This window comes from Nannobrachium achirus (genome assembly GCF_963921795.1).
Source record: "Nannobrachium achirus genome assembly, chromosome: 22".
Lineage (NCBI taxonomy): Eukaryota > Metazoa > Chordata > Actinopteri > Myctophiformes > Myctophidae > Nannobrachium > Nannobrachium achirus.
In genome coordinates, this window is record NC_137829.1 from 54,986,976 (window position 1) to 55,008,446 (window position 21,471).

The 21,471-nt window shown below is 43.2% G+C and overlaps 1 protein-coding gene across 4 annotated transcripts in view; it reads right to left on the reverse strand.

Annotated features, from left to right (window-relative positions):
* Nucleotides 1-5,836: 5,836 nt before the first annotated feature.
* LOC308308348 (glutaminase kidney isoform, mitochondrial-like) overlaps nucleotides 5,837-21,471 on the reverse strand; it is a 61,731-nt gene continuing 46,096 nt past the window's right edge. For all 4 annotated transcript variants that reach the window (XM_080753769.1, XM_080753768.1, XM_080753770.1 and 1 more), the window contains 5 exons: nucleotides 19,309-19,401; nucleotides 18,322-18,383; nucleotides 16,417-16,493; nucleotides 15,346-15,409; nucleotides 5,837-12,450 (listed from right to left, as the gene is read on the reverse strand). In XM_080753769.1, the coding sequence (XP_080609895.1) occupies nucleotides 12,297-12,450; nucleotides 15,346-15,409; nucleotides 16,417-16,493; nucleotides 18,322-18,383; nucleotides 19,309-19,401 (450 nt within the window). In that variant the 3' untranslated portion in view covers nucleotides 5,837-12,296. The remainder of the gene's footprint in view (nucleotides 12,451-15,345; nucleotides 15,410-16,416; nucleotides 16,494-18,321; nucleotides 18,384-19,308; nucleotides 19,402-21,471) is intronic.

Genomic DNA, 21,471 nt, shown 5'->3' on the forward strand with positions numbered 1-21,471 from the left:
GGTACTGCACTCCGTTCCTTGGGCCATCCCCTTAGTGTAATGTCTTTCAGTAACTGCATTTCGGGGTCGTCTGCAGATGCAGTTCTGAACTTGTGCAGTTTCTCCTCTGACACAGGTAGCTGAAGTGTGATTGAATTCACTTCCAAATCTTTCTCCAGCAGCTCCTCTTTCTGCTCATTAAGGAACGCACGGCTCAGTGCGTCTGCTATATGAAGCTCCTTGCCTGGACGATAGTTGACTTTAAGGCTGTATCTTTGCAGCCTCAGCAGCATCCTCTGTAGCCTCATTGGAGCTTGATGTAAGGGCTTTTTAAAGATGCTCTCCAGCGGTTTATGGTCACTCTCAACTTGAATGACCTTCCCATAAACGTACTGGTGAAACTTCTCACATCCATAGACAATGGCAAGTAGCTCTTTTTCGATTTGCGCATAACGGCGCTGACAGTCACTGAGTGCCCGTGACGCATACGCTACTGGCTGTCCCTCCTGCAGTAGGACTGCTCCGATGCCTTCTGAGCTGGCGTCTACTGACAGAGTCACTGGTTTGTTCACATCATAGAACTTTAACGTTGGAGCATTAGTGACCAGCTGTTTGAGTTGCTCAAAACTCCTCTGCTGTGGTTCCTCCCAGTGCCACTCGGTGCCACCTTCAAGCAGCTTTCTTAAAGGAGCACTGATTTCTGACAGGTTAGGAATAAACTTTCCGAGATACTGGATCATGCCATTGAACCTCATTAATTCCTGTTTATCCTGTGGCGGTGGAAGCTGTGTCACTGCTCTGATTTTTTCCTCATCCGGTTTCAGTCCACTGGCACTGAGTTTGTGTCCAATGTATTTTATTTCCGTTGTCCTGATTGTGCACTTCTCTCTGTTGAGCTTCAAGTTATTGTCTTTTGCTCTCTCTAAAAGCAATCTCAGCCTGTGATCATGCTCTTCCACAGAGTTTCCCCACACAAGCATGTCATCAATGATATTCACAACTCCTTCAAGCCCCTCGATCATCTGTGCTATGGCCCTCTGGAACACCTCGGGTGCCGAGCAGATGCCAAACGGTAACCGCAGGAAACGGTACCGTCCAATTGGGGTATTAAAGGTGCAGAGCTTTGAACTCTCTTCATCCAATTTGATTTGCCAAAACCCTTTATTTGCATCTAGTACTGAGAAATACTTAGCGTTTGGCATACGGGAAACTACTTCCTCAACAGTCAGTAATGGATAGTGCTCCCGTTTAACAGCTTCATTCAAGTCTTTTGGATCCATGCAAATACGGATTTTCTTAGGGGTGACCACAGTAACCATACTATTGACCCACTCTGTTGGCTCTGTCTGCCTTGTTATGACGTCCATTTTCACCATGCGGTGTAACTCCTCCACCACTCTGTCTCTAAGCGCCACCGGAATCCTCCTGGGAGCGTGCACGACAGGTGTGACAGTGCGGTCAATCTGAATATGGTGCTGACCAGGTATGCAACCCAGTCCACTGAATATCTCCTCATATTCTTTAAGGATGTCATCCTCCTTTGCAAGTTCATGCATCCTCTTCACCAAGCCTAATTTCACACAAGTGGCTCCCCTCAGTATAGCTGGTACATTTTCTTGTGTGATTTCAAACTCAATGTTGTGCTTCTGGCCTTTATATTCACAGGTTAGAGCTCTCTTGCCCAGCGGTGCTATTTTCTGCCCAAAGAAAGCAACAAGTTTGCTCTTACTCGCCTGGAGTCGGCCTCTGACCTCCAGTGCATTGAATGTTTTCACTGACATTGCATTACAGTCTGCGCCTGTGTCCAGTTTAAAAGTCACAACTTTTGAATTTATTTTTAGGCTTTCCATCCATTTTCCTCCCTCAGTTTCAGATGACTCCATCACACCGATGTGCTTGTACTGTGACTCCATCACACCGATGTGCTTGTCATGCTCCTTACTGAGTGTGCCAATAAACATATCAGCATTTTCCTCTTCACTTTGCTCTACGGCATGCATTCTCTTTCTATATGGCTGCTGATTCTGTGTCTGACTCTGTGATCTACACATCTTGGCAAAGTGATTTTTCTTGTGACATTTGTTACACTCTTGGCCAATTGCAGGACATTTATTTTGTCCATGTCTGAAACCACATCTGTTGCATTCAGAACCACTCTGTTCTGTACTTGATTTCACTCTAAAGTCTTTTTTTCTGACAGTTTTTACAGCATGCATTTCCACTTCTTCTGTCAGTGCTTTGACTTGAGTAGTAGTTATTTCACTTGCCCTGCAAATATCAATGGCCTTTTCTAGTGACAAATCTGATTCTCTTAACAGTCTGCCTCTCACTTGATCATTAGTAATGCCACACGCAATTCGGTCACGTACCAGTGAATCGTGCAGATCTCCAAACTCGCAGTCCTTTGCCTTGTGCTTTAAATCCGTCACGTAGGAATCAATGGGCTCCGACTGCTTCTGTGCTCTAGTGAAGAAGATGTGCCGTATATACGTTAAGTTTTTCCTTGGCTCACAATAGTCCTTAAACTTCTTCTTCAGCACAGCTATTTTATCTTCTTCCTCGTCGGCGAAGACGAACGTATTGGATACTTTAATCGCCTCCTCTCCCGCGACGTGTAGAAAAGTAGCGCACTGCACTCTTTCGGATTTCTCATCGACTCCACTGGCGACACTGAAGAGTTCATAACGCTGAATCCAGCTTCTCCAGTTCTCTGCGAGGTTTCCTTGTAAACTCAAATTTGGCGGTGGCTGGAACTGTGCCATCTCGCTCTTCCTTCTCCCGTCTTAACTTCTGACACCATGTAGTATATTGACGAGGCTTGACAACGACTTTATAGTTCAGTGAGTTTACTTATTCCACAGCGTAGCATACAGCAGCATAGCATTCACATAGTAACAACTGATCTCTGAAAGTTGCACGACAGTACCGTTAAGTGTACTGTAGCTACGGGTGCCCAAGAGGCACAACACCTAATATGTGACACACACGACCCCACACTCCTATGACAGAGATCTACATATATGGGCATATGGGCATTCTGACATCACTTCTGCTGACTCAAAGACAAACAGGCAAACAGATGGTCGCTGACTCATTGTGACATAAAATGGACGCAATATATATGGGCATAAATGGACGTATCGGCACAAGCGCTGACTCATACAGAGATCTCCATATATGGGCATATGGGCAGATCTCCATATGGGCTACATATATGGGCATATGGGCATTCTGACATCACTTAAAATGGACGCAATCTCCGTATATGGGCATAAAGGGGACACAGATACAGAGATCTCCATATATGGGCATATGGGCATATGGGCATTCTGACATCACTCCTGTACTTTGCACGTGTTGAATCTCTATGTATGTAATCCGCGTATCTCGAGAACCGTTCGTCCCACCGGCTTCAGATTCGGCACGCGCGTTCCCCGCCGCGGCGCGGAGTGCAGTGCCGGGCCTCGGCCCGACCCGACGCACGTTTTTTCCGAACCGGCGCGAAACGTTCGGAATCTCCTTACGCGGAGCTGATTGTTGACATCAGGCTGTTCCGGAGGAAATCGGCGCAATCGCTGACTCATTGTGACATCACTTCATAAAAGGCTCTGACATCACGTACGCCACTCAACAAAAAATCTCTGTGAATGTGTATGTATGTATGTAATCCGCGTATCTCGAAAACCGTTCTTCCCACCGGCACGCGCGTTCTCCAGATATGGGCATAAAATGAATGCCTGTATGCGGAGCTGATGTCTGACATCAGAGTTTTCAGCAACCGGTACTGTGTGTGCAGAGATCTCCATATATGGGCATAAGGGGACAAAGGCAACCAGATGGTCAAAACGGGGCCTATGACAACAGGTATATTGGGGTTTGCATTAAAGGGTGGGGCATGGGGTCTGCTCCAAAAAAGAAAAAGAAAATAAAAGAGACAAAGACAAACATAAGACAAGCAACAAAGTGTGGGACTGGGAGGATGACTTGAATGATGCAGATTTAAGCAGGCTGCGTATTCTGCTTAAAGAAGAAACAAACAAAAAGAGATATCATATATGGGCATAAAATGGACGCAGATAAACAGATATCTCCATATATGGCACATGGGCATAAAGTGGACGCAGAATCACAAAGATCTCCATACGGGCATAAAGGGACACAGACAGACAGATGGTCAAAACGGGTCTTATGACAACAGGTATAATGGGGTTTGCATTAAAGGGCATTCATTCCCTATTTACATCGTTCCCGAGTTGGCCAGGTCGCCGACTAGACACTCAGCTTCTAGTATATCTAATGTGTGCCTGTGCGCGTGTTGATTGTGGGGTATATGGGGTGGCTCAGAGTAGATGACAGAGTACAGCAACTCGCAATGGGCCTGGTGTACAAGATACACTACACCACTAAGATACCCAAGTACCTGTCAAAATACTTTATAAACGTTAAGGATGTCCATAATTACAACACCAGAGGCAGTGCCACAGATCACTTTCAACCCAGAGTCAAAACCAAGAAAGGGTCAAACTCTTTTTTCTGCTATACCACCAAAATGTGGAAAGCCTTACCGAAGGCCATAAAGGAGTGTGGATCACTAGCATCCTTTAAAATTGCCCTGAAAAACCACTTACAGGCAGCAGCCGTTCGCAACTCGAATGTGTGTGTTTTTAAAGCGAACATCTGTAACTCAAATGTTGCTTCTGGGTGGTCCCTGGAACAAAATATTTTGAGATGGGGGTCCGTGGCCAAATAACTATCATTCTGGGGGTCCTTCACATGAAAAGGTTTGAGAACCACTGACATAGTAGTCTCTCAAGAACAGACTAACTGAGCTCCAGTTAAGTGAAAAGGACCTTTTCTTTGACGATGGCTGGCCAGATAGCTGACATAGAAACATGTTTTTTTTTTTTTTAAGTCTTAGAAGGATTCAAAAGACTCCGTTCGCAACTGGTAAAAAACAAACCTAGCCCAGCCCTACCCTCCCCTGCCCCTTCTTTGTATATACTTACTGTTTGTTTATACTTACTGTTTTCCTTTTTTTGTTCATTCATTTTCTTTTCTTTACATATCTACTGCATAGTACTGTGTTCTATTCGTCTGTCATTCAATGTTATATGAGATACTTTAATGGTTTCCTGTGGAAATAAGCTTAGTCTCTTCATGGATCTCCTTTTAGTAGACCTTGTACCAGTGAACTGTACCGTCATGAAACTGTACCTTTTCCTATGCAAACTGACAATAAAGTCTTCAATCAATCAATCAATCAGATTGTCCAGTGACTTTTAGATCTAAAAGTGAGGATGGGTACAGAGGAAGTTTACCAAACAAGGCCTTATGTAAGGGATAAATACTGGCTCCGCGAGGGTTGTCCATATATAACATCCCGACGGACTGATAAGTCCAGAGGTGTCAGAGTCTTGCCCAAGGACCCTTCGACATTAACTCAGGGGGAGCCCGGATTCGAACTGGGAACCCTTCGTGCTCTAATAACGGTTTCTCTACCCCTGAGCTATGCCGCCCCATTCTTGAGAGCAACGTTTAGTTGTAAATGTCGCTGTGTGGTTGTTTACATGGCTGTCATGTTGGATACAGCACTAAATTCATGCAGCGAAGGCTGCGCAGTTTGACTGCAGCAGGTGTTCTGAGTCTTTGATGAGGCAGCGGTCTGTTATAGAGCGGAGCGGTCTGTTATCCAGAAATAACAGACCGCTGATTTCAGCAACTGACCAATCAGAATCACTTTTTCATACAACTCACAATGTGTGTGTGTGCGTGCGTGCGTGTGTGTGTGTGTGAGAATAAGAACACAGCGTTCACAGATTGGTATATTTGACAATCATATTTTATTGGTTTACATTTTGACATGTGAAGAAACATCATAGTGATGTCATAACATCATAGGAGACATTCTGTTGTTCAACAACGGCCACACCCATTCAGCTTTGTTTGATCACTTCATTAATTAATCAATCGTGTTCATTAATTAATTAATCGTGTTCATTAAACACGTGTTTACATTCAACACAGCTTTGGTTCAGACAGTATTAATTAAAGGCCTAGAATTATTGAATGCTTTAACCAGTGAAAAATAGCAGATCTACAAGCTCACAGTGCGGCACCGAGTGCCGCACTGTGAGCTTGTAGATCTGCTATTTTTGAAAAAGTCGCGAAAATGTGTGCAAATCTTTGAATGTATGTATTTTCAAAGCGAACGTCTGTAACTCAAATGTTGCTTCTGGGTGGTCCCTGGAACTAAATATTTTGAGATGCGGGTCCGTGGCCAAATAAATATCATTTTGGGGGTCCTTCACATGAAAAGGTTTGAGAACCACTGTCTCTCAAGAACAGACTAACTGAGCTCCAGTTAAGTGAAAAGGATCTTTTCTTTGACGATGGCTGGCCAGATTGCTGACATAGAAACATCGTTTTTTTTCTTCAAAAAACCTTAGAAGGGTCAAAATTCTAATTTTCACGATTTTGCAAAAATAGCAGATCTACAAGCTCGCAGTGCTGTGAGCTTGTAGATCTGCTATTTTCCACTGGTTAAAGCATTCAATAATTCTAGGCCTGAATGGGTTAATTAATTACTTAACTCTTTATATGCTGTTCACTTCATCCTGCAATAAATAGCCTCCATCGCGGATCTACAAGCTCACAACACCTCGCGTCACATTAGCACCGCGAGCAAGTGGAACGTGTGGATCTGCTATTTCTTTGGAACGTTTTAACATTTGTTGTGGTTTAATGTTCAACTTGAACTGATCAAGTTTAAATGTAATTGATCAAGTTTAATGTAATTTATCAAGTTTGAATGTAACTGATTAGGTTTAAATCTGGGCAAAAGGCACAAAACTTTATGAATTTTAAATCTCATTAAAAAAATAACTTTGGTCAAATAAAATCACTGTATGTATGCACTACGTACGTACCTAGTATGTACGGACTACGTACGTACCTAGTATGTACGGACTACGTACGTACCTAATATGTACGGACTACGTACGTACCCATGTACGTAGTCCCTCCAGACATTTCTTTTTTTTTAAATAAACGAAGAAAACATTCATACATCTTTAAATCTATTCTGAATGAATGCTGGTTCATTTTACATGTTGGACAAATCTGGCATTTACAGAGATTATATAGAATACTTTCCAAACACATCCAGTAACACACACACACACACACACACACACACACACACACACACACACACACACACACACACACACACACACACACACACACACACACACACACACACACACACACACACACACACATCCACTAACATGACTTGGGTAAACTAGTTAATATATATATATATATATATATATATATATTACATGAATCCACAACAACACAATCACCTGTATAGTTATATATGACTATATTATAATTATTTCATAATTATAATAGTGCTAAGTGTATAATATGACTATTATAATGATTTCATATTATAACAGTGCTAAGTGTATAAGCTCCACTAGGGGGCTCCACTGAGGATCCTGTAGATGTTTAGAGTTTGCACCATCCTGGTACACTTTTGAGCTATTTGTACTTTACTTGAGTATTTCCAATTTCCAATACTTTTACTTCTATACTCCACTACATCTCGGTTTCCAAATATTATATTATTTTACTCCACTACAATGTTTGAAAAGTTTAGTTACTTTGCTTTTGGTACTTTAGGTACATTTTGATGCCAATAGTTTCATACTTTTACTCAAGTACATTTTGAATTCTGGACATTTAATTGTAACAGAGTACATCTACAGTGCAGTATTGATACTTTTACTTAAGTACAAAAAGGGAGTAATGTGTCCACCACTGCCTGTCAATCATGAGTGATTCGTTAAGACTTATTGATTAAAATGTTTCCTCCACTCCTGCCTCAACACCTAATATTGTACTTTTACTCCATTACATTTACTTGAAAACCTTAGTTATTGGTTAGTTACTTTGTAGATTGATTATCATTACTAAACATACATTAACCGCGTCAGCCCTGCGTACATTACGGCCATTTGAAAATAGACGATCTACAAACCTGCTGTTATTTTCAAAAGTTTTTTTTTTTTTTTTTTTGTTAACACCTTGACGTCCGAAATAGAATGGTGGTTGGTAGATTAGCCGTGACATTTCTATTATTGTATTGTGATCTGAGACATAATATTATGTTTATAAACATGACCCCGCAGCCCCTCCATCTTGAACAGCGCCGCTGTTTTTTCTTTTTTTTTTTTCCCCAGGCCAGTAACTCACCATGATTTTCTCGATTTCCGTTGGGATAGAATGGGGGTTTTGGCCGATCGTCGATGTCCCCGTGCGTTTCGCGTGCGCGATCCTTTCACGTAAATGTCCCCGCAAATAGTCCATGTGTGACTGAAGAACAGAACTGAAAAGTTTCGCTAGCATAGCCCCAAGCATGGCTGCTGTAGGAGCTCGAGTGTGCAGACAGCAAACGGATGGCTGGGAGTAGCCTTGGAGAAGGAGAGGCGCTGACGTCACCTCTGCTTCATGCACGGTCTGCATGAGCTATCAGTGCACGAGTGGTGACTAGGGAAGGTTAGACGATCGCCGATTTTCGGATCAAAAGCTTTTATTCCGGTTTTAAAGACAAAGTCCGGGAATGTACGACGTGGCTGAGAGTCCCTGGGGGGATGTGCGATATAGTACGGTTTTAACATTAAGGGGCTCCCCGTGGCTTAGAAGGTGTTAATTTGAAAACTTGAAATGGGACAATGTGCATATCGAGTACTTTCTACTTTTGGTACTTAAAAGTACATTTTGATGACGATACTTTTATACTTTTACTCAAGTAAATGTTTAATTGTGGACTTTCACTTGTAACAGTTACTAGTTGGTGAATGTCGACCTATTAGCATCTAATTAGCATCTCATTAGCATCTAATTGGCATCGTATTAGCATCTTATTAGCATCTTATTTGCATACACCGATAGGTGGCGATGAATGATCCCTAACAATCAGATTGTGATATTTTAATCCAAACATTCAGAAAAAAACAAACAGATCTATAACCTCTACACATACAGATCTACAAGCTCTAGGCCTACAGATCTACAAGCTCTAGGCCTACAGATCTACAAGCTCTAGGCCTACAGATCTACAAGCTCTAGGCCTACAGATCTACAAGCTCTAGGCCTACAGATCTACAAGCTCTAGGCCTACAGATCTACAAGCTCTAGGCCTACAGATCTACAAGCTCTAGGCCTACAGATCTATAAGACCTACACATACAGATCTACAAGCTGCAGTTTGGTGTGGAAGGAAACAGGGCGGGGGCCGAGCACAGAGCCCTGTGGAACGCCAGGGAGCCACACAATGGATACAATGTTAATGAAAATATAAATACATTAACTATATTAATTAATGGATACATGAATGTAAATATACACATGTTAACTATATTAATTAATGGATACATGAATGTTAATGTAATTTATAAACATCTCTAGCTGCTCGTACAACAAACGCACACAACTCTTGGTACATAAATAAACTATTTACAGCTTACATTATATATGTGTGTGTGTGTGCGTGCGTGCGTGCGTGCGTGCGTGCGTGCGTGCGTGCGTGCGTGTGTGTGCGTGCGTGCGTGCGTGCGTGCGTGTGCGTGTGTGTGTGTATAAAATACAACAGTCTATAAAATGAAAGAAGCAGCGAAATGTACAGCCTGAGCGCAAAGGATGCTGGGTAAAATGATTCCAGTTTACAACAAAACAAAAAAAGAGCCACTGATTTATTATTATTATTACTGTTGTTGTTGTTGTTGTTGTTGTTGTTGTTGTTGTTGTTAATTCGTTCCATGAAGCCTTAAATTCATGAAGATTGTTTAGTTTTTGTCTTGGTGTGTAATTACCAATAATATGATTAATAAACTACAAAAGATGTGGTTGCCTATTTATTGTCTGAGTAGCCAAATTGTCATGTGCAGCTCGACCAATGGAAGGTGTGCGCATGCATAAAGTGAATGGCAAATCGAGTGGCAAAGCGAGTGGCAAAGTGAGTTTATCGTTGTTTAATGCAATCAAACAGGCCTTTTCTGTTTGGATGTTTGGGCAGTCAAGGCCAGAAGGCCGCTCAGTGGGTGTTCCCACGTAACTTCTGGGTATGATGAGGATGTCACCACTCCCCCTTTGGACTCAATGGACAAATAAAGTTTATCTAGAATACGTTTTATCAAGTGGAATAAATAAAGTTTCCCCAGGACTAAAGTAAAGGTGGTTGCACACTGCACTGTGTGTTTTTGTTGCGTTTTGGAAATCCGAAAGCCGTAGGCCAGGGAGAGAGAGAGGAAAGAGAGAGAGAGCAAGGGACTCAGTGCGACAGCTGCGAAAATCGGATAAAATCAACCCTGGTCCGAAAATAAATACGAAATGGGCGGCAGTGTGCAAACGTGATTGACATAACGTGAGGTTGATTTTTTTATTCACGCACTCCGAAATTCACTCCGATATTCGGCCCGAAAAACGCAGCAGTGTGCAAAGACCTTGAGTCCTTGCTGTAGATTATATTCTACAGCGTGCTAACTGTCATGTGAAGATCAACCAATCCTCCAGCTAACACCACTCCCCTTTTGGACTCAATGGACAAATAAAGTTTATCTAGAATATGTTTTATCTGGTGGAATAAATAATTCTACAGTATAGAATAAGGTGACTATAATATAATATTCTGCAGCGTGCTAACTGTCATGTGAAGATCAACCAATCCTCCAGCTAACACCACTCCTCAAATGTTTTTACATCAATTCCCAACAGCATCAGATTCACAAACAACGTTTCATCTAGTGGTGAAAATAATGTATTCCCAGAACTACAGCAATAATAATAATAATGTAATTGATATAAAACACGTATTTATTTCTTTAAGCCTTTAAGCTCCTATTCATTGCAAACAGACATTTAGCAGTGCTCCATCTCACCACCAGGGGGCAGCATCAGAGTGAGAAACAGAGCAGCGGTTCTCAACCTTTCCAGGCTGACCTGTTTTGACCTCACAGGCACCCTTACTTGATCCTCTGCTCCTCCCCTCCCTTTCTCGGCTCTCCTCTCCCTGCTCTGGTGCAGAGCAGAAGCCGTTTGACAAGTAAGGGTGCCTGTGAGGTCAAAACAGCTGTGTGGTTGGTCTCAGGACGTTGTGAAAAACACAATCCAATAAAAAAAAATACTAACTTTGAAGCTAAAGAAATAACCGCACTAGAATAAAGACGATCCACTCTGTTAGTTATGGGAGGGCTCGCCAAATCAGGGGCAAATCAGGGGCATTAGACATCTCGCTACAGGGGCAGCTATGATAAAAATGGACTAAAGCAGGTATGAAGGGGTGCAGATTTAACCCGTCTGAACGACTCCTTGAACTCCCTAAACGTGATGTTGGTTTGTTTACTGTTGAGTGAGAAAACAATGTTGCACATTAAGCTAATCATAGGGATCATAGGGGACCCCCCTGCGGGTCCCGACCCACAGGTTGAGAACCAGTGCTGTAGAGCATGAGGAGCATGTCTGTCAGAGGGGGAGGAACAGAATAGCACCCCTACGTAGACCGTAGGGCAGGGTTCCCCAAATAGTCTTCCCCAAGGGCCGAATCACGTCTAGGGTACCAAGCAGAGGGCCACAACATTGAATCATGTCTAGGGTACCAAGCTGAGGGCCACAACATTGAATCATGTCTAGGGTACCAAGCTGAGGGCCACAACATTGAATTATGTCTAGGGTACCAAGCTGAGGGCCACAACATTGAATCATGTCTAGGGTACCAAGCTGAGGGCCACAACATTGAATCATGTCTAGGGTACCAAGCTGAGGGCCACAACATTGAATTATGTCTAGGGTGAAAACCTTGTATGTCCAAAACCGTTCATTTTGAATTTATCATTTTAAAAACGATTTAAACTAGTGAAAACAGCAGATCTACAAGCACACAACGCATCTGCTGTTTTCACTACTTTTGTGCGACAGCTTTGTATGATGAAGCAGCGCTTTACTTTGCGAAAGAACGTACACATTTTGAGATACAGGTTTTCCACCCGACAACGACGATATACTACTAGTGTTGTTGCTGCTCTTATACCACCATTATTACTGGGGTTGGTGTGGGCCAGACAGTAGCCCGCCGCAGGCCGCAAATGGCCCGCGGGCCGCCTATTGGGGAACCCTGGCGTAGGGGCTGGTGGGGAGGAACAGCGCCTCCTAGAGGGAGGAATAGAGGAGACCGTAGGGGTGCTATGGTAGGGAGGAACAGCACCCCCTACAGGAGACTGTAGGGGTGCTATGGTAGGGTGTAATGGCGCCCCCTACAGGAGACCGTCCAGGTTCTTCTCCTGCGTCTCCTTCTCTTCGTCGCTGCTCTTCGGGGGGCGGGGCTTCTGACTGTCGTAGTCCTGAAGGATCTTCACCACCTCATGATGGCCGAAGTGTAGCGCCTCCTCCATGGGGGTGTTGCCCCACCTAGTGGTGAAGATATGTAATTATTATTATTATTAATAAACACCTAGTGGTGAAGATATGTAATTATTATTATTATTAATAAACAGCCTCCTTCATGGGGGTGTTGCCCCACCTGGTGGTGAAGATATGTAATTACATTTAATTATTATTAATAAACACCTAGTGGTGAAGATATGTAATTATTATTATTATTAATAAACAGCCTCCTTCATGGGGGTGTTGCCCCACCTGGTGGTGAAGATATGTAATTATTATTATTATTATTAAACACCTAGTGGTGAAGATATGTAATTATTATTATTATTAATAAACATCCACCTGGTGGTGAAGATGTGTAATTATTATTATTATTAATAAACACCTAGTGGTGAAGATATGTAATTATTATTATTATTAATAAACATCCACCTGGTGGTGAAGATGTGTAATTATTATTATTAATAAACACCTAGTGGTGAAGATATGTAATTATTATTATTATTAATAAACACCCTCCTCCATGGGGGTGTTGCCCCACCTGGTGGTGAAGATATGTAATTATTATTATTATTATTAATAAACAGCCTGCTCCATGGGGGTGTTGCCCCACCTGGTGGTGAAGATATATAATTATTATTATTATTAATAAACACCTAGTGGTGAAGATATGTAATTATTATTATTATTAATAAACACCTGGTGGTGAAGATATGACTGATTCTTGGTGACATCACCCACACACCATGCAGCATAAAGGTGACATATAGACGTTTATGGATGAGCTTTTAGCCAATCAGGAAGCAGCATAAAGGTGACGTATAGAGGAACATGTTAGCGCCCCCTGGTGGTGCTCCCCCTTCTCTGCTCCCTCCACTGGCTCCCGGTTGCGGCCCGCACTGAATACAAAACACTGATGCTGACCTTCAAAGCACTGAATACAAAACACTGATGCTGACCTTCAAATTAAGCACTGAATACAAAACACTGATGCTGACCTTCAAAGCACTGAATACAAAACACTGATGTTGACCTTCAAATAAAGCACTGAATACAAAACACTGATGTTGACCTTCAAAGCACTGAATACAAAACACTGATGCTGACCTTCAAATAAAGCACTGAATACAAAACACTGATGCTGACCTTCAAATAAAGCACTGAATACAAAACACTGATGCTGACCTTCAAAGCACCGAATACAAAACACTGATGTTGACCTTCAAATAAAGCACTGAATACAAAACACTGATGCTGACCTTCAAAGCACTGAATACAAAACACTGATGTTGACCTTCAAATAAAGCACTGAATACAAAACACTGATGCTGACCTTCAAAGCACTGAATACAAAACACTGATGTTGACCTTCAAATTAAGCACTGAATACAAAACACTGATGCTGACCTTCAAATAAAGCACTGAATACAAGACACTGATGCTGACCTTCAAAGCACTGAATACAAAACACTGATGTTGACCTTCAAAGCACTGAATACAAAACACTGATGCTGACCTTCAAAGCACTGAATACAAAACACTGATGCTGACCTTCAAAGCAGCCAAAGGTATGGCTCCTCCATACCTCCAAAACCTGATCAACCTACACCCCCACCCGTTCACTTAGATCAGCCAACTAGAGCCCTCGCTAAAAACCCCAGGACAAAAATCCACTCGTCCGAGACAGTTTGCCCTCCTGGCCCCCAAACTGTGGAATAAACTCCCTGTCACACTTAGTAATAATAATAATAATAAACTTTATTTGTATAGCGCTTTTTAAGACAGAGTCACAAAGTGCTTGACAGCGAAGGTGCGGCAAAGAAAACAAACAAATCATCAAAATCATTACAGCAACAACACATCAGAAATAAGAAAAGCAAAAATAAGAATATATAAAAAGCATACAAGGAACAATAAAAACATCAGTGAAATCACATGTGCTAATCACTTAGAACAACGGACTCACTCGCTAGCTTCCGCCGTGGACTGAAGACTCACCTTTTCAGACTCCACCTAAACCCTTAGCACTACTGAAACACTCAATGACCCTACATGAAGCTAGTTAGCACTTGTTTTTAGGTAGAATCCTTTTTTCTATACTGATTATATTGTTTTTTACATTGATATTCATATGCATTTGTTGTATTTTTGTTGATGTTCTGACATGTTATCTTGTTTATTATAGTGATGTATTATCTGCTTATTGTAAGTCGCTTTGGATTAAAGCCTTGTACGACGAACGCTGTGTCAAAAGAGCCCAGGGAATCATCAAAGATCCTCACCATCCCAACCACAGCCTGTCCAAGACCTGTCCAAGAAAACGACTACGCAGTCTCAAAGCTACCAGCAACGGACTGCAAAAAAGCTTCTTTCCACAAACAATCAGGCACATGAACAAACTGTCAAAGACGAGAACGGTCCCCCCCCCCCCCCCCCCCCCCGCCTCACCTACAGTAGATACTGAGAGGCTGAACTGCACCTAATTGTACATATAAATACTGTATATATACTGTGAAGTTTTTAATTATATTATCGACCTTTTGCACATAGAACACACTGTGAAGTTGTTTATAAATAGTTAAGGTACAGTAGCTACTACAGGAAAATAATGCCATTGGTGTACCAAACTTTATGCACATGTACAGCTGAGGATGCTTTTTTTTTTTTTTGCGCCTATTATTGTATCTTTAGATGTGTTGTTTTCTGTTGTTCTGCTTTATTGTATATGTATCACTGCATTGTCTGTACGGAAGCCGAAAAAATAATAAGTTTTACTCTTATGTACCTGTACAAAAGACCTAACAATAAAGTACAACCTTGAACCTTAAAAACACACACGTAGTTAGCCACACACAACCTAAAAAGCGTCTGCTAAATGCCTAAACATGTTAGCGCCCCCTGGTGGTCTGCGGTACCAACCTGTCTCTGGGAACAGGGTTGACCTTACACGCCTCCAACAGGAAGCGCACAACTTCTCCATGTCCTGAACACACACACACACACACACACACACACACACACACACACACACACACACACACACACACACACACACACACACACACACACACACACACACACACACACACACACACACACGTAGTTAGCCACACACACACAATGACACACAACAAGACAAACTACACAACCTACAATTGGGTTTTAAGCAGCAAAAACTACATGCGATCAAATAAACTTTTTTATTTTTTTATTTTATTTTAGTCTATTTGATCGACTCACAGTATAGCATACTTTTATACAAGTCATAAATCATAATCATAATTCTGATTGGGCAAGCGCTGAAATCAGAGGTGTGTTATTCCCTGATAACAGACCGCTCCGTTCTATCCCTAACCCTAACCCTAACCCGTTCTAACCCTAACCCTGATAACAGACCGCTCCGTTCTATAACAGACCGCTGCTAATCAAAGACTCAGAACAGCTGCTGCAGTCAGGCTGCACTGCGTGAATTTAGTACCGCATCCAACATGTCAGCCATGTAAACAAACACACAGCGACATTTACAAGAATATACTCGAGAATGTTTTTAAAAATATTTTAAGCGAAAAATAGACGATCAGAAAAAGGATTCTATCTAATCAGCACTTCCTTGTTTTCCAAGGCGACCGTGTCGCGCTGGGGGGGGGGAACTAACTTCCTGGCTGTTCTCTGTGGACCTGATCTAGATTATGCATTTCTATGCTATGAACGACGGCAAGCGGAGCGGCCCAATTCACATCTATTCTTTGCATAAGGCTGCCCTCTGCCGCCAAATAAATAAATAAACACATCTTTTGAAAATAAATGAATATATCTTTTTCTATGACATCGCAAAGTTAAGCTGCTTTTTGCTGGCACCAGCCCCAATAAATACATAATAAATCTGACAGTAGAACTGTTAATACCCTAATACTAATACTAATACTAATACTAATACTAATACTAATACTAATATTAATATTAATATTAATACTAATACTAATACCATACCTTCAGCTGCTGCTACGTGAAGAGCTGTTCTGGAATCATAATCTCTCTGTTCCATATCCATGGATGATAGAGCAAACCTGCACACACACACACGCACACGCACACGCACACACACACACACACACGCACGCACACACGCACACACACACACACACGCACGCACGCACGCACGCACACACACATGCACACACAGCACACACGCAGCACACAGACGCACACACACACACAGTAGGCAAGAGAGACACGTGTGTTAGCGTGTTTTAATCTGTACAATGAACCCATCATCTGTCTAAACAACATTCTACATTTATTTCCAGGGTGTTTTAGGGAAGGGAGAAGAGTCTGGGACGTGCAGAGCGTTGTCCGGGGCGTTTTAGGGAAGGGAGAAGAGTCTGGGACGCGTGGAGCGTCGTCCAGGGTGTTTTAGGGAAGGGAGAAGAGTCTGGGACGCGTGGAGCGTCGTCCAGTGTGTTTTAGGGAAGGGACAAGAGTCTGGGACGCGTGGAGCGCCGTCCAGGGTGTTTTAGGGAAGGGAGAAGAGTCTGGGACGCGTGGAGCGTCGTCCGGGTTGTTTTAGGGAAGGGAGAAGAGTCTGGGACGTGCAGAGCGTCGTCCGGGGCGTTTTAGGGAAGGGACAAGAGTCTGGGACGGAGTGGGACGCGTGGAGCGTCGTCCAGGGTGTTTTAGGGAAGGGACAAGAGTCTGGGACGTGCAGAGCGTCGTCCGGGGCGTTTTAGGGAAGGGACAAGAGTCTGGGACGGAGTGGGACGCGTGGAGCGTCGTCCAGGGTGTTTTAGGGAAGGGACAAGAGTCTGGGACGCGTGGAGCGTCGTCCAGGGTGTTTTAGGGAAGGGACAAGAGTCTGGGACGCGTGGAGCGTCGTCCAGGGTGTTTTAGGGAAGGGAGAAGAGTCTGGGACGCGTGGAGCGTCAGGGAAGGGAGAAGAATCTGGGACGCGCGGAGCGTCGTCCAGGGCGTTTTAGGGAAGGGAGAAGAGTCTGGGACGCGCGGAGCGTCGTCCAGGGTGTTTTAGGGAAGGGAGAAGAGTCTGGGACGCGCGGAGCGTCGTCCGGGTTGTTTTAGGGAAGGGAGAAGAGTCTGGGACGCGTGGAGCGTCGTCCAGGGTGTTTTAGGGAAGGGAGAAGAGTCTGGGACGCGTGGAGCGTCGTCCAGGGTGTTTTTTGGAAGGTGCAGCTACAGTAAAATGTCCCTAATCGGGAGAGTAGTGTCCAAAAATATGTTTGAAGAAATTGGCCTGTTGGTGGTGCAGATTCATGTTGATGACATGAGTGTAGACATACTATGTACCGATGTGCGTGATTTTAGCACAAACATTGTAGGAGTGTGACGGAGAGAGTCGCAGCCCCAGCCTTTGAAGCCTCAAAAGTCTAGTATCTCCCCCGGACCAAAGAAATGTCTCTTTGGTCTAGTGGTTAAGATATTGGACTTTCACGTGGGAGACCCGGGTACGAAGCCGGGTGGGGAGGTTCGGATCACCTACGTTACAGGGGTTGTGTCCAAAAATGTGTTTTGCAAGAATCGGCCTCATGGTGGCGCTAGAAGAGGGTCATGTGTGAATTGATGGGTGGAGGTTGTGATTTGGCAGGCAAGGAGTGTGTGTGCAAAATTTGGCATAGATCGGGGCAACGGTTGCGGAGATATGAGCAGGGGAAAAGTGTGACGTGTGACTGACAGACTGACGGACTGACTGACTGACGGACGGACAGCTGGTGGAGGTTTTGATAGTTAATGCGCCCTGACAGTCGCAATGAAGGATAATAAAGTATAATGTAACTCTTTCACCTCCTCAGTGCAGAAACATCTCGGTGTAAGGATAGGGTTAGGGTAGGTAGGATAGGGTAGGTTAGGGTAGATAGGGTTAGGGTAGGTAGGTAGGTAGGATACCTCCTCAGTGCAGAAACATCTCCAGTGTAAGCAGCAAACAGAAGGTTGATCACAGATTTCACCTGCAGGAGAAGACAAGACATCCTCAATCAACCCCTGATTCACCTTTTCTTTGACGAAGGATTCAAAAGACACTTATAGGTGGAGACGCTGCTACTTATACCCGTAGAGCAGGGGTTTTCAAAGTGGGTGACGGGGCACCCTGGGTGTGACGGGGCACCCTGGGGGTGACGGGGCACCCTGGGGTGACGGGGCACCCTGGGGGTGACGGGGCACCCTGGGGGGTGACGGGGCACCCTGGGGTGACGGGGCACCCTGGGGTGACGGGGCACCCTGGGGGTGACGGGGCACCCTGGGGTGCCGTGACGGCAGGCCAGGGGTGCCACGAGATCATTTGATAATATTTGGAATTTATTTGGACACAATATTTAGTATCATTTTAAACTTAGTCAGTTCTAACCAAAATGGCTATTATCGCAATGTTTTCCTCCCAACACAATCACTAAAATATCGTAGAAACCTCGTATCTCCAAGTTTCAAATGTGTACGTCTTTTGATAAAGCAAAGCCCTGCTTCATCATACAAGACAGCTGATCTAGTACATTTTATAGATGATAAATACAAAAGGAACGGTTTTGGACATACAAGGTTTCCACCTGACAACGACGATATGCTATAAATATAAGGTGCTGGGAGTGAACATTATAATGTAGTGGTGCCTTGGATTAAAAATATATATATATATTTATGGGGTGCCCTGAGACAAAAAAGATTGGGAACCCCTGCTGTAGATTACCAAGTGACTTGCTATTGTATCATGAAGACATATGTTATGATTTATTACATGTAAATCTAATGCCCCTGTAATATTTGTGTCCTTGTATGTAGGGTGTATGTATGTGTGTGTGTGTGTGTGTGTGTGTGTGTGTGTGTGTGTGTGTGTGTGTGCGTGCGTGCGTGCGTGCGTGCGTGCGTGTGCGTGCGTACCCTCTGGTCGCCCCCCTCTCTGCGTGGGTCGTGTTTCTTGGCGAAGTGTCTCAGATTGTCGTAGTTGTGAAAGTTAAACAGCTCCACAAGGTCCTGGAAGGTGCATAACAATATCCAACTTTATTTACACTTTACAATCACTTATTGTCATCATCATTTATCAGACACGACTTGCAATAGAACACGGCAATACATCCACTCGTCCGAGACAGTTTGCCCTCCTGGCCCCCAAGTTGTGGAATAAACTCCCTGTCGCACTTAGAACTACAGACTCACTCTCTAGCTTCCATTAGAACTACAGACTCACTCCCTAGCTTCCATTAGAACTACAGACTCACTCGCTAGCTTTCGCCGTGGACTGAAGACTCACCTCTTCAGACTCCACCTAAACCCATAGCACTACTGTAACACTCAATGACCATACATGAAGCTAGTTAGTATATGTTTTTAGTTTTTTTTTTTTTAGAAACCTTTTTTTTTTCTTTACGGATTATATTGTTTTTTTTTTTTGTTTTTTTTTACATAGATATTAATTTGCATTTGTCATATTGCTGTTGATGTACTGACATTTAACCTTGTTTATTATTGTAATGTTTTATCTGCTCATTGTAATGTTTTATCTTATCTTATCTCAGTAAGTCTCTTTGGATTAAAAGCGTCTGCTAAATGCCTAAACTGTACATCAATACATCGCAAGTCAGTGGCGTCACAGAAAAAGCTAAGGTATGGCAACATGACTGGTGTCTTGACACCAGTCATGTTGCCATACCTTAGCAACAGGCATTTATTTTAAGAAGTGCATTTTATTTTTTCTAGGGTTTCTTGGGCTGGATATGGCAGCCTGGAACGGTTGTTCCAAGTTCAGCTAAACTTGCCATGTTAGTAAACGTGCCACAATTAACAATAATGCATTGCACCTGTGCAGCTGACCTGCGGAACCTGGGAATATACCATTCTGTCAAGCTGGGGAGAATATAATTATAATACCTTGTTAAAGTGACCATTTTGTTAAATGTTGCATTTGTAGTTATTTTACTGTAATTTATAACAATATAATATCCAGCGCAGATAGACAAAGAGACATTCATGGATTTATATTTAAAGGTAACTTTTATTTTCCCCCCTGGACCCAGGGTATGGCAGCTGCATAACCCTGCCATACCCAGTTGACACCCCTGTCGCAAGTTACAATGAAAACCTCCACCGGCTCTCTGTATGTCTGTCACGTCACGTCACACTTTCGCCCCTACTCTTATCTCCGGCACCGTTGGCTCTATCCATGCACACAAACACTCCCCAGATTTCTCACATGGCCCTCTTCTAGCGCCACCATCAGGCCATTTTTTGCCAAACACGTGTATGGACAATGCTCCTACAGATTTTGCCCTAAAATCCCACAAAGCGGTACACAGTATGTCTACAGTCATGTCATCAACATGGATCTATCTATCCTATCTGTTCGTACAGGCAACCCCCCCCCCCCCCCCCCCTTCCACATTATGCCTTTTCTTTTTTTCCCCTCCTGTGTTCTTGTTTGTTTTTGTTTGTCAACCTGTTTGTTTTGTTTGTCAACCTGTATGTTTGTTGTTTTTTGTTTGACCGCCCTGAATTGTTGCGCAGGTTCTCCAAGATAGCGCCGCCCATGGCTGCTGTGGTGACACGTGTGTTGCGTTCTGTCTGTGTTTTTGTGTTTGTCTGTTTTTTGTTTTTGTTTATGTTATATGTGAAAAAAATGATTTGAATGCAAAAATGTAGTATGCCAAAGCAAATTCCTATGTGTATTACACAATGGTTAATAAAGAAATCTGAATCTGAATCTGAATCTGAACGGTGACTGGCAATAGAATCAATAAAATCTATGAAATGAAACAATCTCAAAACATCAACATCAATAAACATGGAAGTTCTACACTCTATTCTATTTTACTATAGCTTCCATGTACAATAGGTGTCAGTCACACTGTTAAGCCAGTAAGACTCCCTAATCGGGAGATAAGCGACCGTCAGGTCACAACCACAAACTTTAGAAGGCAATGGTAGCCAATCAGGAGGGAATATGGGAAATGGGACAGATCCATGTTGATGACATCATGACTGTAGAGATACTGTGTACCGCTTAGTGTGATTTTAGGACAAAATCTGGATCGGGGCAACGGTGGCGGA